At 38.1% G+C, this 22,006-nt stretch overlaps 1 protein-coding gene across 2 annotated transcripts in view; it reads right to left on the bottom strand.

The window, feature by feature from the left end:
- LOC149567729 (uncharacterized) overlaps positions 1-22,006 on the bottom strand; it is a 379,835-nt gene that overhangs the window by 292,714 nt on the left and 65,115 nt on the right. For both annotated transcript variants that reach the window (XM_089820995.1, XM_089820994.1), the window contains 2 exons: positions 12,561-12,762; positions 12,265-12,429 (listed from right to left, as the gene is read on the bottom strand). In XM_089820995.1, the coding sequence (XP_089677121.1) occupies positions 12,265-12,429; positions 12,561-12,762 (367 nt within the window). The remainder of the gene's footprint in view (positions 1-12,264; positions 12,430-12,560; positions 12,763-22,006) is intronic.

The raw sequence follows: 22,006 nt of genomic DNA, 5'->3' as shown, positions 1-22,006 counted from the left end.
AATTCCCACACAGAGAAGCAACCCCGTTAACTCGACATGCACACAGCGATATACGTCTTACAGCCAGTGATGTACATAAAAGAGACACTATCATCGCAGAGTAGCGACCCTCATATTATTGGCATTCTCGTTATTTTTTGTTCAGCGCACATAGTGACAATCATCCTTGGCATTAGGGATAATTATGACATAGGTCAATATTGCATAACGGATGCATTGTTGATTGCCGAGTGGATATCTGCAATACCAGTAATGGGACTGCATCGATCATAGAAGAATCATTTTTCAAGCATTAACAGGAGCATATGCTGAAGAGCCATAAATAACGAGCATTACACCCTGCGGACTCACATACCCACAGCACGGGTACCTTAGCAAATAGCAATTCGGTCCTAGAGATTCATGGTCGGGTTCCAATCACATCACAGGCATCAAGCGGTAGAGCAATGATCTATTGAATAGTTGGAAAGAACTCCGACCAAGCTTAGCTTCCTGAGGCAGATTGAGAGTCGGAATCACATCCAGTCTGTTAAAGTAGACGGTTTTGGATCAATTTCTGCATTATCCGATTATCAGGTCCCTTTCATTACTCAGTTGTAATTCTTCAAATTCAGTAATGCTTCTATTTGATTGTTAATATAAACAAGGTTGCTATGACCATATTACTTGCAAATGAATCACTTTCTGAATTCTGTCATTAACTATTGCATAAGGGTTGGTCTTGTTTCATGTCAAGTACTTTGATCACTTTCCAGTATAGTTACTTAGTGTTTCAGTTCAGTAAGGACTGAGCTTTGCTAACTGTTTGACGAAATACCAAACCCTTGAAGTATTGAGTTTTGGTGCTAAAAGAAACAATAATCCGTTGGGGTTATTTCAGTGGTATCAGAGCGGTTTTCTTGCCATCCTGTGGGGTGAGAACTGAATTACATGAGTGATCAGCACTCTACTTCAACCAAGATGGACAAGTACAGCACAAAGTCTCCAAGGACACAATCTTGGACAATTGATAGACACAGTATGCAGAGTCGGAATTGTGGAAAGGAGGGCTATTCAGACATTCAAGATGAGCTCAGGAAAATAAGGCATAACATGTCTGAACTGCTGGTTAAGCACCACCGTATAAATGACAGGCTATCTGACCCAGCTAAGGTGTTTAAGTCAACTGGATTTCAATTTGGCAAATCTTCTCGCAAAGCACTGATTGATTTAGTGGGAGATATTACTAAGAGGCTTAATGAAGAATTCGAGAAACAAGTTTGCAATCGGTCAGAGGTTTCAATTCAACCACAAGTGGTAAAAGATATTACACCATTGGATAGTAACTGTCAACTTGATACTCAAGTTGAGACAGTTGTATACAGGTTTCCCAAGGGTGGTTTGGTTCCGACAGGCAATGATTACCGTGAAGTGAGTTCAGATGATGATAAGGATGTTGATGGTGAGATACCAGGTAGAGTTGAGCAGACATTGTGTATTCATGATTTTGCTGAGAGAGAGTACCAGGCTCAGTTAGATGCTTCGTCACATGAGGATGAGAATGGATGTACTTCTCATAATTTATCCAGCCAGCTGAAGGTGAGCGAAGACAATATTGTTACTTCATTATCTCATCATGACAAGATGCGGGACATGTTAGAGGATCACATCCAGATGATTCAATTACAGGATAGACAAAAGAGAGTCCAGGCAAAGTTCTCTTGTGTTGACTTACAGACAATTAGAGAAGGAATGGGAACGATGAAGTTAAGTTATTTACATCTTCTATCAGATCGTGACCATCTTCTTAGACTTGTCAGAGACTATTCAGATGCCTTGAGAAGGAAGGAGGGAATTGACAAGTTTTCTTGCAAGCTTGAAGATACTCAAGTTTCTCAGGTAAATATTCCCTTGGCATTACAGGACTGGGAGAAACATGAGAATGAGCATGGCATGGAGCTAAGCTTGGTTTCATCTTGCACGCCTAACACTCAGCTTTCTACAATATGCGGAACTTATGTGGTCGCCGATAATATTACGAGTTCATCTTGCATTCACATCCAAGATACAAGGACAATGACAGACAGGTATGTGGAGTTAGTTGGTATTGGTCACATTACTCAGGTAAGGAGTTTGCTTGAGTTACCAGCTGTCTCTTGTTTATGGATATGGACTCGAGAATGTTTCAGCAGCATGTGGGATTCAGTTAACTGGAGATCTTTAACACTTAATAGTAGCAATGATTGTTTGAGTGCTATCATGGATTTGATTAGCAGAATACACGGTGTTGTCTATTCTTGTGCTAGCAGCTTGTCCGATGTTGGTATTAGTTTTTATACACCGGTGTTGGGTTTGGTTCATATATGCAGACGACCATTCTTGCTGAAAGGTGTTGAAGATTTTTCATATTTGGCAATGTGTACAGTTGAGTCCCAGGATCGTTTTGGCCTTGATAACATCCAGGAGGATGAAGTGAACAGTTTTGAAGATTCAGCTTCCTTGACAAATTCTTTGGGTACAAGGGAGTTAAACAGCAGTACTACAGATTGTGACACTCTGGATATAGATATGAGTTTTGGAGATGATTCGCAGGATATGGATGACAATATTCTAGAAACCAGCGACCTTGAGGATATTCCTTTAGACAAAGCACCAGAAGAGGCTTGTAGGAGACAGTTCAGCCAGAGCCATCATGTGACTAGCCAGTTGAAAGTTAGTGAGCAAGACATTGCTATCGCTTGTGAGCATTTTGATACTGCTCGTCAATTGTTGGCCGTTACTGGTTGGGGTACTTCTATGACAGATGAATCCAGTGGTGGTTACTTTTCTTTGGCAGAGATTCATGCCTTGAGTGAAGCTGTACGAATTTTGAAACAGGATTACTTACGATTGGTAGCCGACCGTGATCACCTGGTTGAGTGGGGAAGTACAGCTTATGAGGCACTCTTGGATCGTGAAGAAGAGGTGAGTGAGCTTTCCCAGGAGCTCGTAGCGACTACTGAGGCTTTAGAGAACACACAGCAAGATTTACATAAGTTGCAGTTTCAATTGAAGGAGGTGACCGTGGAGTTGGAGCATTTGCGGTCAAAACCAGCACCAAACCCAGTTCATCTGACTATTGAGGTGGATGATGGTAAGTACACTTCCGCAGTTGCTACTGAGGAGCATATTGTTGAGGCTGACACACATATTCAGGATTTGGTAGTAGCTGGTCCTAATGAGTTTGGGATACCAGTAGAGTCAAGTCCCCAGATTGATTCTTCTCAGATAAATGATAGTGTGGTTCAGTTGATGATGCCACCCTTACAGGAAGATCAGTTGTGGTGTGCAAGGGAGTATGTTGATGCTTCCTCGTATAATTTTTACTGCACTGAGCCGTTTATGGGATATTTGTTGGATAGTGCACGTGTTCATCTGGATTCGCATAAAGTGACAGAAGGTGTTCTCATCCAAGATACTAGTATTATTTGCAGATTGGTTGAGAAGATTATAATGGTTCTCTCTACTATGCTACCTCACAGGGATCTCGAGGAGAGGTTTGTTGAGAAAAGTGCACAGCATCCTAATCAGCCTACAGCTACTCGGACTCTGAAATTGGAGCCATCTATTGATTCTCAGTTCAGCGATGGAGAGCCAGTAGCAGAATTTGGAGGTTCTTACCAGTATTATGCGGTAAGGTACGCTCATCATTTTTCTTTTGACCTAGAGATAGAAGATTTGATTTCACGCAGGTGTAGATCAGCTCCAGTTTCTTACCATCCATTATGGGATGGATTGGCACCATCTTTTGAAAATAGAATTGGTAGTTGCAAGTTGCACAGCCTGAAGTATCGACACACCCGGAGTAGTTTATCAGAGATTGGTTTTGATGGCAATGACTCAGGTATCTATTGTTGTCGACATATCCACAGTATAGTTGGGTGTAGGTGTCAGTTGGACAGGGACATGAGTATTGATAGAGTCGATGTTTCAGTTGGTTTGAGCTCTACAGAACGGTTTCTTCCACCATCATCTACAGTTGGTTTTCATATGATTTCATCAGAGTTGTCAGTTGTTTGGATATCAAGTACAGTTTCTCAGCTACTGGTATTGATGGTTTCTCCACGAGAGTATGATGAGGATTGGGATGATATACAGATTTACATTTGGGACCCAGGCATACTGATTGGTTTATGGTTCAGCCATTGCTTGGGGACAAGCAATTTCAGGAAGGGCGGACTGTCATGTCCCCATTTTTGGTGACAATTCGATTTAATTAATTTAATTAATCTAGTTGTCCAAAATAATGAATATTTTATAAGGACGACTAATTAATTATTTTAATTAAATAAATAAGTAATATTAAGTTAATTATTTATAAAGTTATCGAATAAATAAATGTTAAAAGATAACTTTATATTTAATTAATTTAATAAAGTGACTTGGATTATAAAATATTTAATTAAAGTCACTTAAGAGATAAAATCAAAAATGTTCTAGAAGTCTCTGGAGAAGATGGAGAGAAAAGAATAAATAGGCACCCCGGGGCTCCATTTGAAATCAGGCAGTTGTTTATCTCTCTTTTGATTTCAAATTGTGATTCAATCACAGGAGCATTGTGGAACCTAGGGTTTTCGCAATTGTCACAGTTGGCCATTGAGAACGATAACTCTCAATTGGTACACAATTTTGAGGGTGTGAAATATCATCCGAATTATTGCAGATTGGAGGTGACATTCAGTCATTTCATCAGGGCAGAATCTGTGGCTTAAGGCCAAAATTTTGGAAGATCATTCTGAGGCTTGAGAATCGAAGATTAAGCAATTTTGCTAATTGGAGTTTATTATTTTACGGGATCAGTTAGCAACGTTTCAGTATATCAACAAGTTCATCTTGCTGAGCATGAGAATTAATTAAAAAAATTTCCAGGGCACAAATCGGGCAGACTAAACTCTAATCATCGGCAATTTGGATTCACGGGTTCTGAAGATTGGGCTGGAAACAGTAGCCAGCACGAGCTGCGGATTAAGGCATTCGCTGAGGCATATTTCAACCGTTTCCAAACCGCTTACGGGTCGGGCCAAAGGTGTCACCAAAGGAGTTCGATTGCAGTTTTAGAAGAGTAAGAGACATCTTCCGCATTTTATATAGACGCCAGCAGTGACAATCGACCAAGGGCAGAAGAGCGACTTTCCAGAAATATCTTCTTCATCTAGCAGCGTTGCCATATACTCAGCATCAATCCCAGTGATCCAACATAGAGCTCTTCGTTTCATATCTGCCACAATCACTGTGGAATACATAACAAAGATGCCGTCATTGCAAATTCCCACACAGAGAAGCAACCCCCGTTAACTTGACATGCACACAGCGATATACGTCTTACAGCCAGTGATGTACATAAAAGAGACACTATCATCACAGAGTAGCGACCCTCATATTATCGGCATTCTCGTTATTTTTTGTTCAGCGCACATAATGACAATCATCCTTGGCATTAGGGATAATTATGACATAGGTCAATATTGCATAACGGATGCATTGTTGATTGCCGAGTGGATATCTGCAATACCAGTAATGGGACTGCATCGATCATAGAAGAATCATTTTTCAAGCATTAACAGGAGCATATGCTGAAGAGCCATAAATAACGAGCATTACACCCTGCGGACTCACATACCCACAGCACGGGTACCTTAGCAAATAGCAATTCGGTCCTAGAGATTCATGGTCGGGTTCCAATCACATCACAGGCATCAAGCGGTAGAGCAATGATCTATTGAATAGTTGGAAAGCACTCCGACCAAGCTTAGCTTCCTAAGGCAGATTGAGAGTCGGAATCACATCCAGTCTGTTAAAGTAGACGGTTTTGGATCAATTTCTGCATTATCCGATTATCAAGTCCCTTTCATTACTCAGTTGTAATTCTTCAAATTCAGTAATGCTTCTATTTGATTGTTAATATAAACAAGGTTGCTATGACCATATTACTTGCAAATGAATCACTTTCTGAATTTTGTCATTAACTATTGCATAAGGGTTGGTCTTGTTTCATGTCAAGTACTTTGATCACTTTCCAGTATAGTTTTAGTGTTTCAGTTCAGTAAGGACTGAGCTTTGCTAACTGTTTGACGAAATACCGAACCCTTGAAGTATTGAGTTTTGGTGCTAAAAGAAACAATAATCCGTTGGGGTTATTTCAAATCATCATAAAACGTAGCATCAAATTGAATCATCATAGAACATAGCATCAAATCGAATCATTATTCTTTAAATAAAATCTCAATTAAGTGGACTTTTAGTTGACCATTGTATAACACATTGGGCGTGACCACATGTGAAATGGAAATAAAACTCCATCTTTGTATCTGTGCATTGAATACATGAAGCATTAATGAGTTTTTCATGTAATGGTGGGTTTTTAAACTCTGATTACAGGTCTTCTCTTTTAAAGTTTGTTCAAAAATACACAAGAATGCCCATAAGTGTTTAAAACATGTGCAAAGGTGTTATTTTTGTGTCCATTATTAATCAATAGTGGCAATTTTAAATGATTTACATGTATTTAAAAACAAAAGACAATAGCACATGTAAATGGACCAAAACAGCCCATCATTAGTTACCAGTGGCAATTTCGAAAGCCTTTACACATTGCAAATACATGCCTTTCGCAATCAAAAAGCCTTCTACAGTAATAGTGGTGCTTTTAGAATGATTTGCATATCTTTAGAATGTAATGTCCCCTTCTCCACGCTAGCATTAATGGCACCTAGTTGGTCTATCTTCCCATCTGGATAGGCTAACGGCATATAATTTAGGATGTCAACCAGTAGCAGGCGTTTGGTTTCAATTGAAGAGATCTTTAAATGAGAAATCCTAAGGTCAAAGTCACTTTATTTTATTAAGTGAAGTATAAAGTACTTTATTGATTAAAGACACTTCAGGACAAAATGGCTTAAGTGACCAGAAGACAAAACAATCTTTATCCCACATTGCTAAGAGATTTGTTCTTCCCACACTTTGAGGTGATATAGGGAAGGTTTTTCATTGGGATTAGTTGAAGGAATATGAAAAATATAAAAGAATGTTTCAGGCGGTTGCTTTAATGCGACTGCGCAACTCTAAGGATGAAACCCCTCGAGTTCCTTGGGGAAGTTGAACATCACCTCAACCCCTCCTACTAGGATTCACGTATAGTTCAGGCAAGAATCGGCAAGAGAACAGCGATTTCGTATCAAGTTAGAAGTAAGTTATTTGTTACAGTGAAATAGGAATCATTTGTTTTGGTTCTTCCTCCATACTTTCAGTAATAGTTACTGGCGGCTAGGAAGGTAAGATTGCGGCCAGTATAGCATTGTGGTGTAGACAGGTCAGGAGATACCTCACGGCAGTGGGAAAAATATCAAAAATCAGAGTAAGGGAGTATCGAACTGCAATTACAAGCTGATTTTGCAGTCACGTGTTCAACCCAACATCTATGTCTATGTTATGAGAAGGTGTGTAGCCTATGGGTTGTGGATGAAATTAATTCTAGATCACGCCAATCACAGCAAAAGTCACAGTGCACCAATATACCTCAACAATAGTCTACTTAGCTCCCATGTCCAAGAGAGAAGGGACGATCTATTGATTATATCTGGGAGTGTAACGTACGACAAAATACAATCTCTAGCTCACATGGATAGTCACCTATAGCGGCCCACTTCAAGATATCACACATTGCTACTTGGGTTGTTCTGCTTCAGTGGCTAATATCCAAGTGCATTAACTCTTGTTTGTATTGAAAGATTGTAATCAATTGTAGCAAGGTCACTTCTAGTCTTTGTGTTGCCGCGGCCAGTCTGGGTAAGAAGAGTAATGAGGAAATAATGTCTCCTGGTAATGTTGGGATGGGGAGTCCAGGTGGTCCTAGTAAAGGAACTAGGCAAAGCACAAGGAAAAAAGTTGTTGAGGCTCTTGAGGCTCCTGTTCTTTCTCCGGTGGACATTATCTAGAATACTATAGAAGCAGCTAAAGAGGTGGCGAACGTTATCAAAGAGCTATTGTAGGTGTTGGCTGTGAAGTGAGTGTGATGGTTGTTGGTCTAGAGGATTTTCCTAGTTTTTTCTTTTTGCTTTCCAACTTGTTTAAAAACTAAGTTCCACATCCTTGTAAAACGTGGTCGCTTTTTATGGTTTAAACTCTTGGTTTCAGGTCCCTATAAAACCTGGTTTTGTTGTTTTTTAACTTTAGGTTTTAGGTCCTTGTAAAACCTGGTGGTGCTTTATTGCTTATCTTTAGTTTTTTGTAAACGGTTTCGGGTCCCTTCAAAACTTGATTTACCGTAACCTAAAACTGCAGCAAGTAAAAACATTGAATTTGATTCATTACCCCTGTTATATTTCCAATAGTTGGTAATCAATATTTATCCTCTTATCATTGTTTAAGCATTGTTGTGTAATTGTTTGAATCGTTTTATTTCAATCTCCATTAGACTTTGGCATGTATTACCAGAATCGGTTTATTTCAATGGCCCTATAGTTTAATCCAAGAGGTCATACACCAACTGTTTGACAAAATTTACATGAGCGTAAATGTGAATTTTCGGATCAGATTAAGCAAAGAACATTACAATGGTATCAGAGCCACAGGTCCTGCCATCTTGTGGGTTAAACAGAAAATAAAATGACAGCGGGGTATGAGGAAAAAACTTTATAAATTTAGTCACCTCCAACTGGAACAAGTAGGGTCTTCCAAACAAATTGATATGAGGATAGTTATTTAGTGGATGAGGAATTTATTTTTGGGCCAGGTGAACAAGCTAAACGGACTAAATAGGTTGATCAATTCGAACAGGCAGAACACGTAAACAACATTCAAATGGCATGTAATGAAACTGAACCAAACAGGGAAGTAAGGGAAACATTGCAGGCTATTACAGATGGGTGGAATAACATAGTTGATGCTCTTTAGCAACTTGCAGTTAAAACACAGCAATTAGCCCCTATTAACAGGAGAGCTCCGAGCCATCACAGTGGTGGTGGTAGTGTAGCTAGATCACCCCAAGCTATTAGGGCTCCCACACGAAACACTGACAGACCTTTAATGCCAGTTTTTAATGCAGAGGAAGAGGATTTCAAAAGAGAATGTGCTAGCTAGTAGGTCTTTGACTCATCCTTCTCATAGGGAAGAAAGTGCCACACCCACTCCCACTTCTACTTAAAGAAACGGAAAGAGTAAAAGGGATACCAATGTTGCTGATTTGTTTATTTGCACACAAAGAGGCAGCTAGTTGTCTATTGTTAAATTTATTTTTGCTCATGCTATACCATTCCATGTGTCACATTCATCATATTTTAAACAACTATGCAAAGATATCTATTTTGTTGGTCCCTCATATGTACCACGTGGAGAAACATAACTATGCACCACCCTTCTTGATAGAGTCCTCAAAAGTGATCATTTTGATGGAAGATATGAGACAAACATGGTTGAGGGATGGACGTTCCATCATCATGGATGACTGGACCAATATTAAATATTGGTCACTCATCAATCTTATTGTCACTAGCACAACAAGCTCTTATTTTCTTAGAGATATAGATTGTTCAAGGAAAAGGAAGGATACAGTCTTACAATTTCAGAATTTGAAAGATGCTATAGAAGAGTTTGGACCCGTTAATATTGTGCAAATAGTCATTGATTCAACCCAGGTGTGTAAGTTGAATTGATAGTGGAGGGTGCTTATAAGCACATTTTTTGACCCCATGTTCTGTACATGCCTTGAACAACATCATGAAGGACATTGGGAAAAAGGATTGGATAAAGGCAATGACGCCCAAGGCTAGAGATGTGCAAATGCTTATTTGCAACCATCACACATCTCTTGCATTGTTTAGAAAATTTTCCAAGAAGGAATTCCTCAAGCCTGTGGAGACTAGATATGATAGCTCCTTTATTTTGATGGAGAGGATGCTTTACATACTGGGGAGCCTGCAATCCATGGTGGTCAACGCAAAGTAGAGTAGATGGCATGAGTGCAGCACACCAGCGAGAAGAAGCATGAACTAAAGAATCCTTGATGATAATTGGTGGTCCACAATGAGGTAAGAAAATTGTTATTGCTGATTTAATATTCATTTCTGATTTTGGCATTTGCTGATTTTACTATTTTAAGAATTAAGAATGTTAAAATGTAAAATGTTTCTAGCTTGTACTTTACTTGCACTACCATACTTTTGCTACTTTTATAGAGCCTATTGTGCAGATCATTAGATATGTTGATATTGACTCTCCTTATCTTGGAGAAATTTATGAGACCTTTGATAGCATGCTTGGGCAGATCAATAAAACTATTTATAGAAGGGATTTTATGAGGAGCATCTAGGCCCATTGGAGTACGACAGTGAAATAATATGAACAACTTGCTTCACATGTCAGCCTATGCTCTCAATACCAAATGTTATGCACCGAGACTTAGAAGAGCGGCTCGATCAAGTGATGAGGAGGTGATTCTCAAATCTGGAATCTCAAGTTTCCACTTTAAATTTCAAATAGCAAAGTAGATCTTGTATGATTATCTCTTAATTATTTAATATGTTTTTTTGTATTCAACTCAAGTGAAGGAGGGCTTCTACAAAGCCCTTTCAAAAATATGCATTGAAGATGATTCTACCAAACATTGGGATCTATGGCTTGCATCTAGTAACCTTCATGGTCCAACCGGCGAGGTTAGATAGAATGTGACATGGTAGGGATATACCTAAGCTGAGAATACTTGTCATTCATCTTATTTCACAGGTTGCTAGTGCCTCTATTGCATAGAGGAATTGGTCCACATATAGCTTCATCCAACCAGTCAAAAGATATAACCTTACCTCTAGATGGTCAAAGAAGGTGGCAGTTATTCAAAATGCATTGCGCATACAAGATTGGTAATGTATTGAGCATCGATATACTCCAATCTTGTGTTGGGATGTCAATCCCAAAAATATTATGTAGTTTGAGGATGACACTCCTCCAAGATTGTATGGGGTTCCATTGGATGAGGAAGACCCTCATCCTGCCAGTGGCTCAAAGTTTGGCTTTGATTTGGATTTAGGTTCCTCAATCAACCAAGTGTTGTTTATGGACAGCCATATATTTGCAAAAAACATTATTGATTATGATTATTATGGACAGCAATTATGGAGTTGTTTAGTATTTTAGTTATAGACTTATATCTATTGTTTATATTTCAATATTTTATCTCATTTCATGCATTAAACCTAGAGCCTTTGGGCATTTTGCTATATGTATGCCACATCTTGACAACAAAAGCATTTGAATTTTGTTAATTTTTTGTGTGTTGAACTTCTAAAATGTCTATGGTGAATGGTTTATGAATGTTATGATATGCATACTTGAAATCTCCCTATATATAAAAATTCCCCTTTTTTTTAATAGGTGTCTCCCACCGCCCCCAAAATATTGGCCCCCGAACCATACCCGTACCAAACAATCGTCTTCATCCCCTAAGATGTCCCTATCCCTTGAACTCCATGGAACATAGGCAATACAATTTTACTTGGTTTTCATTCCATTTAATTGACAAATTAAGGAGTCGGACTAAGGTTATTGTCTCGGTTTTCTGTGCTAGCCTTAAAAGGGACATTACAACCCTTCATGTTAAAAGCATATTGAATATGTCAAACTCTCCACAAAACTAACTCTATCAAGGATTCTAAAAATTACTCCCAATTGAATGGAAATCCATCTTGAAGACATGAAATAGTGGAACTGCCATGATGACCCCACATTCTGACAAGCTAGGATACATGTCAAGCATCCATATTCATATGTGGTTCAAATGTTGGTCACTTCTTCAAACGCAGAAAAGTGAAGAATTAAAGCGGATCGAATTCCCAATATCAAAGTTACAAAGTGTTGCAGATCAAGTGGTAGGTATGATCATTTTTCCCTAGGTGAGTAGTGTTATGAATTACAAATAGTTTTCTCACATTTTTTTGTGTCGGAATCCAGCACATTTTTGTGAACTATGCGAATTTGTGTGTTGGCTGGTCTAGGTAACATTGCATCAACTAACATTTTTTTATCTACAGTCTTTAAAGATGGTGTGATTGAACAAGCATATACAGTGTGCCAACACAATGTAATAGCAACAAGTTAAAAGAACAATAATCTATACTTAGGTAATTTTTTCATGATACAATATGTCACTATGATTTTTAACTCAAATTGTCATGATATCATATTCAGTCAAGAATGGTAAGTCTTCTCAAAAGAAATTTGAAGTTCACAAGAAACTAGAGAAAATCCAGAACAAACCAGTTCGAATTGGTTCTCTGTCAGTTCTGTCATTCTCCATATATTTGTTGTAGTCCAAACCAATTTTACTTCTTTCATGAATATCCTTTCTAAATGTATTGTTCTCAAGGTCCTTTGCATATTGTGCACTAACATCTTTAGAGCTTGATATCAGTGTGTTATCAGCTGCAAGAAATTAACAAAACACACCTTTGTTACAATTTGCCATTAAGAACTCGTTAAATGTGAAAAACAAATATGGTTAATACATATCATATAATTTTGAACTAATCATCATGAAATTTTGGTGTATATACCTTTTGAAGGCCCAGCATCAAAATTTGATACTGCTTCATTTGAACTTGTTATTGAGGTCTTTGAAATTGTTTGACAAACTTTTGGCTCACCCACATCAACAAGATATTCCTCAAATTCAAGTGTACAATTGCTTTCAATATCTTCTTGACAACTTAAATATCTTTTCTCTAAAACTTTCCCATCTTCAGTCAATAAAATTACCTAAACAAAATACAATATTTATGCAAATTTATCCTCTAACCACATTATTGGTCAAACTGTGGGAGAAAAACAATCACCTAAGAGGACTTGTAAACAATAAGAGTGCAAACAAGAAACACAATCCATTCCTTGTGTCTAGTTTTTATTCTACCATACAAAATTCAAGTTAAACCAATCATCTTTGTTGACATACAAATTATAGTTCAAAAGGAACACTAAAATATCTTCTTGACAACTAAAGTATCTCTTCTCTAAAACCTTCACATCTTCACTCAATAAAATTACCTAAAAAAATACGATATTTATGCAAATTTATCCTCTAACCACATTATTGGTCAAAAGAATGGGAGAAAAACAATCACCTAAGAGGACTTGTAAACAATAAGAGTGCAAACAAGAAACACAATCCATTCCTTGTGTCTAGTTCTTATTCTACCATACAATATTCAAGTTAAACCAATCATCTATGTTGACATACAAATTAAAGTTCAAAAGAAACATTGTCATTTAAACCTAATATGCTGTAGGCCCAACAAAAAAGTACCAAAAATAACCCCAGAATAGCATGAAGAACTAATAATCAATTAAAAATTAAGTATCATACAAGCTGACTTTTTACTCAGGCTCAGACTCAACATATTGGAAAATCCAATAAATTCATAGATATTTAAGGATTTAAAACTTGTTTTAAGCACTATTTAATAAACAAACCTTAAAGACACAAAATCATCATCAAAAAGAAGCTAATCTGATCACATACACAAGTATACATCAATCAAATAAAGTATAAACACATTGTAGCTGTAGGAAATGACACGCATAGATATATAAACATTGTCAAATGTGTGCAGAACTTGAGGAATATGAAATCCATGGCATTAAAACAAATCTTAAAACTAAAATCATAAGACTGTTTTAAAGGAGATTGCTTTACTCATCATGACAAGACGTGTTGGCATCAAGATGTGTCCTAGGCGATGACGTAGCCATGATACTTTCTCATGTCTCGATGATTGGTGTCTATATTTGAGTGAGGAATTCATTATTGATTTGTGCTTGATGCCTTCAATACTGCATGTTTTGTTGACAAGCTAATAACAAAATGGAGTAATTAAATAAAAAGATAGATGGTTATGTTCTATTTTTTCTTTAGCTAGGATACTTATAGATGGGATTCTTCAATCAATTGTCAACGCAAGCATGAATAATATATTTTGCATTATGAAAATAGCATTTCTTGCCAACTTTGACTTGCATGCCAACTTTGCCTAAGGCAGTCCTTGTATACTAAATAAGTTGTCCACTATATGAAACAAGATAATCCTTCATTGCAGCTTTGGCAATAATATTTAGAGAGTCGCAACAAGTTATATGCATTACATAGATTTTTACACTCACGATTCATAATTGGCCTATAAATTGCTTAGACTTATTGTCTGATGCGGGTGATGGAGCCCCATTTTTTGCAAAAATTAGAGGGTTTCAGTTGAGGAAATTACTATTTGGCGAAGTTGTCAATGATGTCAAGATAAGATAAAAATTGTGAAGAGCACATACAGTGATATCTAGACTTTTTTTAAAGTGAACAACATTCCTAACGCCATTCAATTTGAGCCTACATTCATATTGATAAGGTGACTTCATAAAGCATGAGGAAACTGATGAGCACTCAAGATATTCTAACGATGTAGATGTTGAACCAAAGGATATTGAATTTGAGCCAATGGATTTGGTAACCATTAGCAATGGCAAAGACATTTCATCTTGTATTGCCAGTTGTTGCCAAATTGATGCAGCTTCTAGCTCAACTCAAATTGAGGAGATGGATGCCCCTGTTGTTTCACTTGTTGCAAGGTTGGAGGCAAATTTAGAAAATAAGGATAGTTCTACGCTATTAAGTACAAATGTTTCTAGTGTTTTTCATTACACCTTTCCTATTGATATTGTAGTACCATAAACTACAGATGAGCTTGAACAACATTGAATCTACGGGAGTTGTCAGGATATACAAAATGGTCAAAACTGGAGTCAGCAACCACTTATAACAATGAGCTCTTGCAACTACTTCAAAAGGTTGAAGGTAACTCTTCAAAGTATTATAGTGGCATGAATAAATGGTGCATGAGTTTATGCAGGCTTTGGGGGAGATATGATCATGGCTTCCCCTTCTTCATCAGTATCTTCCTTATCCGATTTTGTCTCCAATTCCGCTTCTGATTCTTCCTCTGACTCTTCAACTCGTTCAGAGATCTGAGAAGACTTAGAACCTTTTCCACCCTTCAATTTGAATTTGAGGGAACCCTTAGCATTAGAAGATGAGGCACCATCTTTCCCTGTAATCTCTAGCTGTGACTTCCTACCAAGAGGGCCAAAGCTTCCACAATCCAATCCCATCTTAGGATTAACTCTTTCAAGGCCTTTATTTTTTAGCCATTTGTTAGTGTTTACCAAGATGGATTGAAATCTATCCATGATAGATGTTCCCTCCTTCTATTGCCACTGAATAGGAAAAGAGCACTTCTTATCAAAGTTGGCTTGATGAAACTCCGGATCAAGAATGTTGCAATCATCTTCAAATTGGAAATCTGAAGGGATCTCCAACATGTTGAGATTAATTATCTGCTGCAGGGTTCATTTGCAGCAGTCCATCTTCATGATGTCAAGCTCTATTCTCATATCAATCCATATATACTCAATGCGATGAACATGTGTGAAAGCTCTTTTCATCTGAGAATTCATCTCTTGGTAATCAAAGTCAAATCTGGCCTTGAACTTCTTCAATGTGATCAACTGGAACTCTACTTCCATGTTCTTTACTTTGGGCACAAAATTGATTGAATAGTTGCCAATAGCCAAGGGTTTAGCTGAGGAAATACCGAAACTAGGCTTATGCATAGCATGCTGATCACTCCGCACATCCATAAGCTGTCCAGCTAGCTCCATCGAGATGATTCAGTTTGTAGCATACCTAGGTAAGGTATACGGCTCACCTTTGAAATATCCAACTCTCAAGTATGTAAAAGTTGGAAATTGAATGAAAATACAGCCGTATTGATTCACCTTTTCCCATTCTACATCAAATACTCTTTTGACAGATAACTGTCTATCGAACAAGCACCGAAAATGTCGAAAGAAGGCATCTTGAACTCTTCTGTAATGAAATTTACTATTTGCCAAAGTGATTTGGTCATAGTAATCCCAAATGGGAACCTGAGGATGATCTTCCTTGGTTGAGAGATCAAAGAAAGATCCCATGGCAGCAGCAATGTAAACAAAGTAAGAGTTCATGTAGAAGAGCGTCGAAGTTCCCACACTGCCTATTTGTTGGCAAAGTGCAGTGTTGATGACCTCTCCCCAAAAGATGTGCTCTTTGTTTTCCATGATTTGAAAGATGAACTTATACATCCATGGCATAAAATCAGTAGAATCTTTGAGACCACAAATTTTGCTGAGAACGATGATGAGATCCTTATATTTTTGTTTGAAGTTAAACTGATGAATGGTCTTTGGCCATCTAGAGAAGTTGTTCCTTTTATTGTCTAACCAGTATAAATTGACAAACTTTTGAAAATCACCCTTTTTCCCATTCCAACATGCCAAATATGATTCCTTGGTTAAATCTGCACATTCTACTTTATGTGGTATTTTAAAGATCTGTTCAATAACTTTTGGATCAAGGCTAATGATAACCTTGCTGCCAACATCCTTGATAGTCTTCGTCTTTGGAGTAAAACATCTTCCACATCTAAGAACAAAATCAGGTTCCATGGCTGCCATAGGAAATGCAGACACCAAATGAATGTTACTTTTTTAATGCGCTTCATCTCATGACCAACAAGATTTTCAACTCTTCGTACAAAATCAACCATGTCCACATGACCGATCATCGTGTCCATTACGTTGTCAAGAACAGATGCAACTGATGATGAAGTTGCATGAGCCAACTCTTTATCATATTGATATTTCATCTTTCCTTTGGGTTTTGATGATGAGGGCATCTCTTGCGTTTACGTTGCAACACAAAAATCCCAAAACATAAACACATCGTCAAAAGTATGTAAAGAACTGAATTGGCTCCCAATGATGCACAATTTGTTGTTTTGCAATATGTGAATGTTTTTCTGATTTTATTTTAATTTTGTGCATTTTACCTTATGAATGGGTATCAACAATTTCAAGATGTTGTTTGAAATAATACATAAAATCATATTGTAACTGGTTTTAATCCTTGTAATCCTTTATTAATGAAATCAACAAACTGAATTACAAATTAAAAAGGGAGCACCTTATTTGCAGTATAAATGGCCAAGCCGTAACCTGTGATTATCCTTCAATATTCCATAAATTGGTTCCCCAATGTCAACCCTAACTATAGAAGGAATTCTGCTTGGGATTGTAGACGGCTTTCGCTGTGAGAATTAATGGCTAGGGTGTTTGAAGGCTAAGGTGACGGATTTGCAGGGACGTGACCTCCAGAACCTCCAATGTCGACCACTACAATCTTACACAATCAGCGTATGTCACACCAACACACCTGCAAGCTTACACACATAGGATTAAGTCCTCAGATACTGCCGCCCAAACTCACAACTTTGCCCAGCTCACGTCTTGCTCTTGATCAGCGATAATGTGAAAGAAAACTGACTTCACTATATGGATTCGGACCCAATATGAATTCCTAGCAAGTTCGATACTCTTCTTACTTCAGATATTTTCCCCAACCTCCAAGCCACAGTAGACATAATTGCATACCACATCACAATTATCAATGGCAAACTCAGAAAACTTCTTCAAACCCTCAGCCAGATGATATGAGCAAATAAAATATAATATTCAAGATTTTTTTTCTCTTCGAATGAAGTCATATTTATAAGACTTGTGCAACCTATCTTCATCTAGACACTTCTCACTTAAAAATCTCTTTATAATATAAAGTCTAATCACTATATAATATAAAGCACCACAATTAATCACCAATACATTAAATAATCATTAAGTCTCAATATAATTGCAATAAATATGACTTCACCGGATCAATTTGCCCAGAGCCCAAAAACAAATAATAAATAACCAACAATGTCAGAACTACCTTGACCAAAATAAGAACTAGCCAAAAGTGACTTACTAAAAATAGTAAGTTCAAAAATAGCACATCCATGTCAGAGACCCCCAAAATCAAACGTCAACTCACGGGGGTTGCGCTGATGAGCTAACAAATCCAAATTCCAGGAACCTACTAAATCAAGGACATTACAATCTGCCCTCCTCAAGATTGCTTGTCCTCAAGCAATTGTAATCCGGGATGATGTAGAATATCCTTAGGCTCCCAAGTGGCGTCCTCATCTTGAAGATTCTGCCACTTAACCAAAAACTCACGAATGATCCTCCGTCGCAACTGCCTTTCTCTAACATCAAGAATTGCTTCCAAAATCAACTTCAATCTTCCTTCATCATCCAATGGAGGCAATACAAGAGAAGGTATCACATGATGACCTAAAGCCCCCTTGAGGTGTGAAACATGAAACACATTATGAACATTACTATCATCAAGCAATTGCATTTCATATGCCACCTCACCAACCGTCCGCACAATCTAAAAGGGTCCATTATATCACAGCTTAAGTTTCTCAACTCCATTTTTCTTGATTGAAGACTGCCGATACGGCTGCAAAATGAAGTAGACCATGTCCCCTACTTGAAAAGTTTGAACTGTTCTCTTCTGATTAGCATATTGCTTTTGTTGATTCTCTGTTTTTTGTATATTATCTTTCAAGGTCCTAACTACATCTTGATTGTCTTGCAACAACTCCCCAACATTTAGTACTCTGCTATCACCACATAACAAGTCTACAAAACTAGGTGGTTCATATCCATATAGAGCTCGGAAAGGCGATATTTGTATAGTTATGTGGTGAGTGGAATTGTAACAATATTCACATAAGTGAATCCACTTTACCCATGCTTTCTTCTTAGAAGAGACATAATTCTGCAGATAACCTTCAACCCACTTGTTCGCTATTTTTGTTTGGCCATCAGTCTGCGGATGGTAGTTGGTGGTAGGAGTCGACTCAATCCCACACAATCTAAAAATCTCCTGCCAAAAATGACTCATAAATCTACTATCACGGTTGCTCACAATGGTTTTAGGTAAACCATGTAACCTGAAGATCTCTCTAAAAAATAATTGGGCCAGCTGCACAGCTGAATAGTTAGTGGTAATAGGGAAGAAATGAGCATACTTCATGAGCCTATCTACTACCACATATATACAATCCCATCCTTGGGCTTTAGGCAAGTCCACAATGAAGTTCATGGAGATCCCTTCCCACTTCCCTCTAGGAATAGGAAGTGGCTGTAATAAACTAGCAAGGTATGTGTGTTCATGTTTGTTCTTCTGACAAACCAAACACTCTTGGACAAAGTGATGAACATTAGTCTTCAATCCCTTCCATGTAAATCTCTCCCAAACCAATCTATAAGTCTTAAAAAACCCAGGGTGAACAATCATAGGAGAATCATGGAATGCCCGCAGGATAACCTTACGCACATCTGTCTCTGAAATCAAATATATCCTCTGTAGATAATCAACTCTCCTGAAAGCAAATATCTCTCATCCTAAATACTACCATTCACAATACCTGTTGCCTACTAATCTGTGGCATATTCAGCTATAATCAAACGTCTCCAATCCTCTAAAATATCAGAAACTGTACAAAGGTGAGGTCTCCTTGAAAGAGCATCTGCGACTACATTTTGAGTCCCCTTGATATAAGAGATATCAAAATCATAAGACTAAAGCTTGCTGACCCATTTCTGTTGTCTCTCATTCAAATTCCTCTGCCCCAAGAAATATCTCAAGCTATTATGGTCGATCTTAATACAAAACTTTCTGCCAACCAAATACTGTTTGAATTTAGCCAAAGCATGCATGAGAGCTAACATTTCCTTATCATAAATACTAAAAGTTCTCTCAAGACCCCGCAATTTCCTGCTCTCAAAAACTATGGGATGTCGATCCTGGGAAAAAACGGCATCAATGCCCTCTCCGGAGGTATCACAATGCAAATCAAAAGACCTAGAAAAATCAAGTAAAGCCAATATTAGACATGAAGTCATAATTGTCTTAAACTTCTCAAAACGTTCTTGTGCCTGGGTTGACCACTAGAAAGCACCCTTACGGGTCAAATCTATAAGGGGAGCAGCATGTCATGAGAAAACAGCCACAAACCTATGGTAAAAGGCACAAAGTTAAATAAACCCTCTCAACTATGTCAGGGTCTCAGGTGCAGGCCGTTCTACAATAGCATGGACCTTATTTAGGTCCATGCGAACTCCACCAATACAAATGATATACCCCAAGTAAAGCAACATTGTCATACCGAGAGCACATTTGGACTCCTTGGCATACAAGGAAACCCTATCCAAAATACCCAAAATTGTATCCAAATGAACAACATGATCATCCCAAGTCTTGCTATAAATCAGAATGTCGTCAAAGAAAACTAGCACAAACCTGCAGAGCTGACTGTGGAGAACCCTATTCATAGTAGAATGAAAGGTGGTAGGAGCATTAGTAAGACCAAAAGGCATGACTAAAAACTCAAAATGCCCACAGTGACACCTGAATACTGTCTTCTCTATATCTTGTTCTCAAACCTGGATCTGATAATAGTTGGACCTCAAATCAATCTTCGAAAAATACTTTGCCCCATGCAATTCATCAATGAGTTCTTCAATCCGGAGACTTAGATACCGATTTTTTACGGTCCTCTTATTCAGCATCCGGTAATCAATGCACATCTGGAGGGTACCATCCTTCTTCAACAGAACAACTGAAGAAGCAAATGGGGACTTACTTGGCCTAATATTCCCCTAATCAAGTAGCTCATGTATGGTCTTCTCAATCTCATCTTTGAGCCTCTTTGGATGGTGATGAGTAATCATAATAGGCTTAGTGCCCTCCTCCAACTCAATAATATGCTCAATCCCGCGATTTGGTGGCCTATCAAGGGGCAAATCATTAACCAATTTAGAGTGTTTAATCTTCAACTGCTGGATATTAGGATGATACTCTGCCTCCTTAATATTATTTTGAGTTGGTATAATCCTACACTCCACTGCCCAATCAATAATATCCTCATGATGAACCAAGTGTTGCACACGCCTAAGTGAAATCTGCTTTAGCTCATCATTACGGATTACTTAAGAACTTGGGGCTTCCCGTCCTTAGTGAAGCTCATTTCCATCTTCTTTGTGCTCAAGTAGATATCCTTAAGTGTGTGTAACCATACCATACCAAGAACTATATCTGTTCCCCCCATGTCTATCACATAAAAATCTATAATGAAAGCACATGTTTTAAGCTTCACAGGAAGATCTGAAATCATCTTGTTACACTTCAAGGTGGAACCATCAGCTACCTGTACCCGTAGGCCCTCGAAATCCTCAGTCTGCATACCCCTCCTGGTAACCGAACGAGCATCAATAAAATTATGAGTAGCTCCTATATCAAATAAAACAACAATACCCTATCCCGCTATGAGCCCACGCATCCAGAAAGCTCCCTCCTTTCTCATACGAGATAAGTAAAGCTATCTTGAGGTTGGAGTCATCCACCTCATCATCAACATCATCACTCCTATGCTGATCCTGATCACAATTCCCAAACTGCTCTTGAAAATCAGCACTGCCATTATCATCGTAGAACCACTCCATCATTCAATTTTTACCTTTAGGCTTCATGGGACAGTCATGGTCAACATCATAAGGACCCCTACAGTAGAAACACAACTTCCTCCTCAAATAATTAATTGTTTCTTGGTCCAAAGGTGTTGTAGTAGGATGCTTACCCTCAATCTTCTCCTCCCTCCGGGGGGTATCCTATCTTAGGAAGACGTAGCAGGCTTTGAGGCAAACTTACCTCTAGGTGTAGAGACCTCTAAATTATGGGCTTTTTCATTGCCTCTTGTAATGATGAGGGATCTAATGACTCAACCAACCCTCTGAGTGGCTCAACAAGGCCCTCAATGAAAAGCATAACCCTCCTCCGCTCAGATATGTCATACACCATCACTGACAACCTCTGGAACTCACTGATGAATGCCTCCAAACCAGTTGTCTGTCGTAACTGAGCCAACTCCCTAAAATAAACCTCAAGATCCTTCTTGTCAAACGTTCTATCAATCTGTCAACAAGCTCCTGATATGATATGATCTAATCATGATGGAGAGATACTAGACCATGA

This window comes from Cupressus sempervirens, chromosome 3 (genome assembly GCF_028749045.1).
Source record: "Cupressus sempervirens isolate cs-2001-9-10 chromosome 3, ASM2874904v1, whole genome shotgun sequence".
NCBI lineage: Eukaryota > Viridiplantae > Streptophyta > Pinopsida > Cupressales > Cupressaceae > Cupressus > Cupressus sempervirens.
Note: the sequence above shows the minus strand (reverse complement) of the source record. Positions and strands in the feature narration are given on the sequence as shown.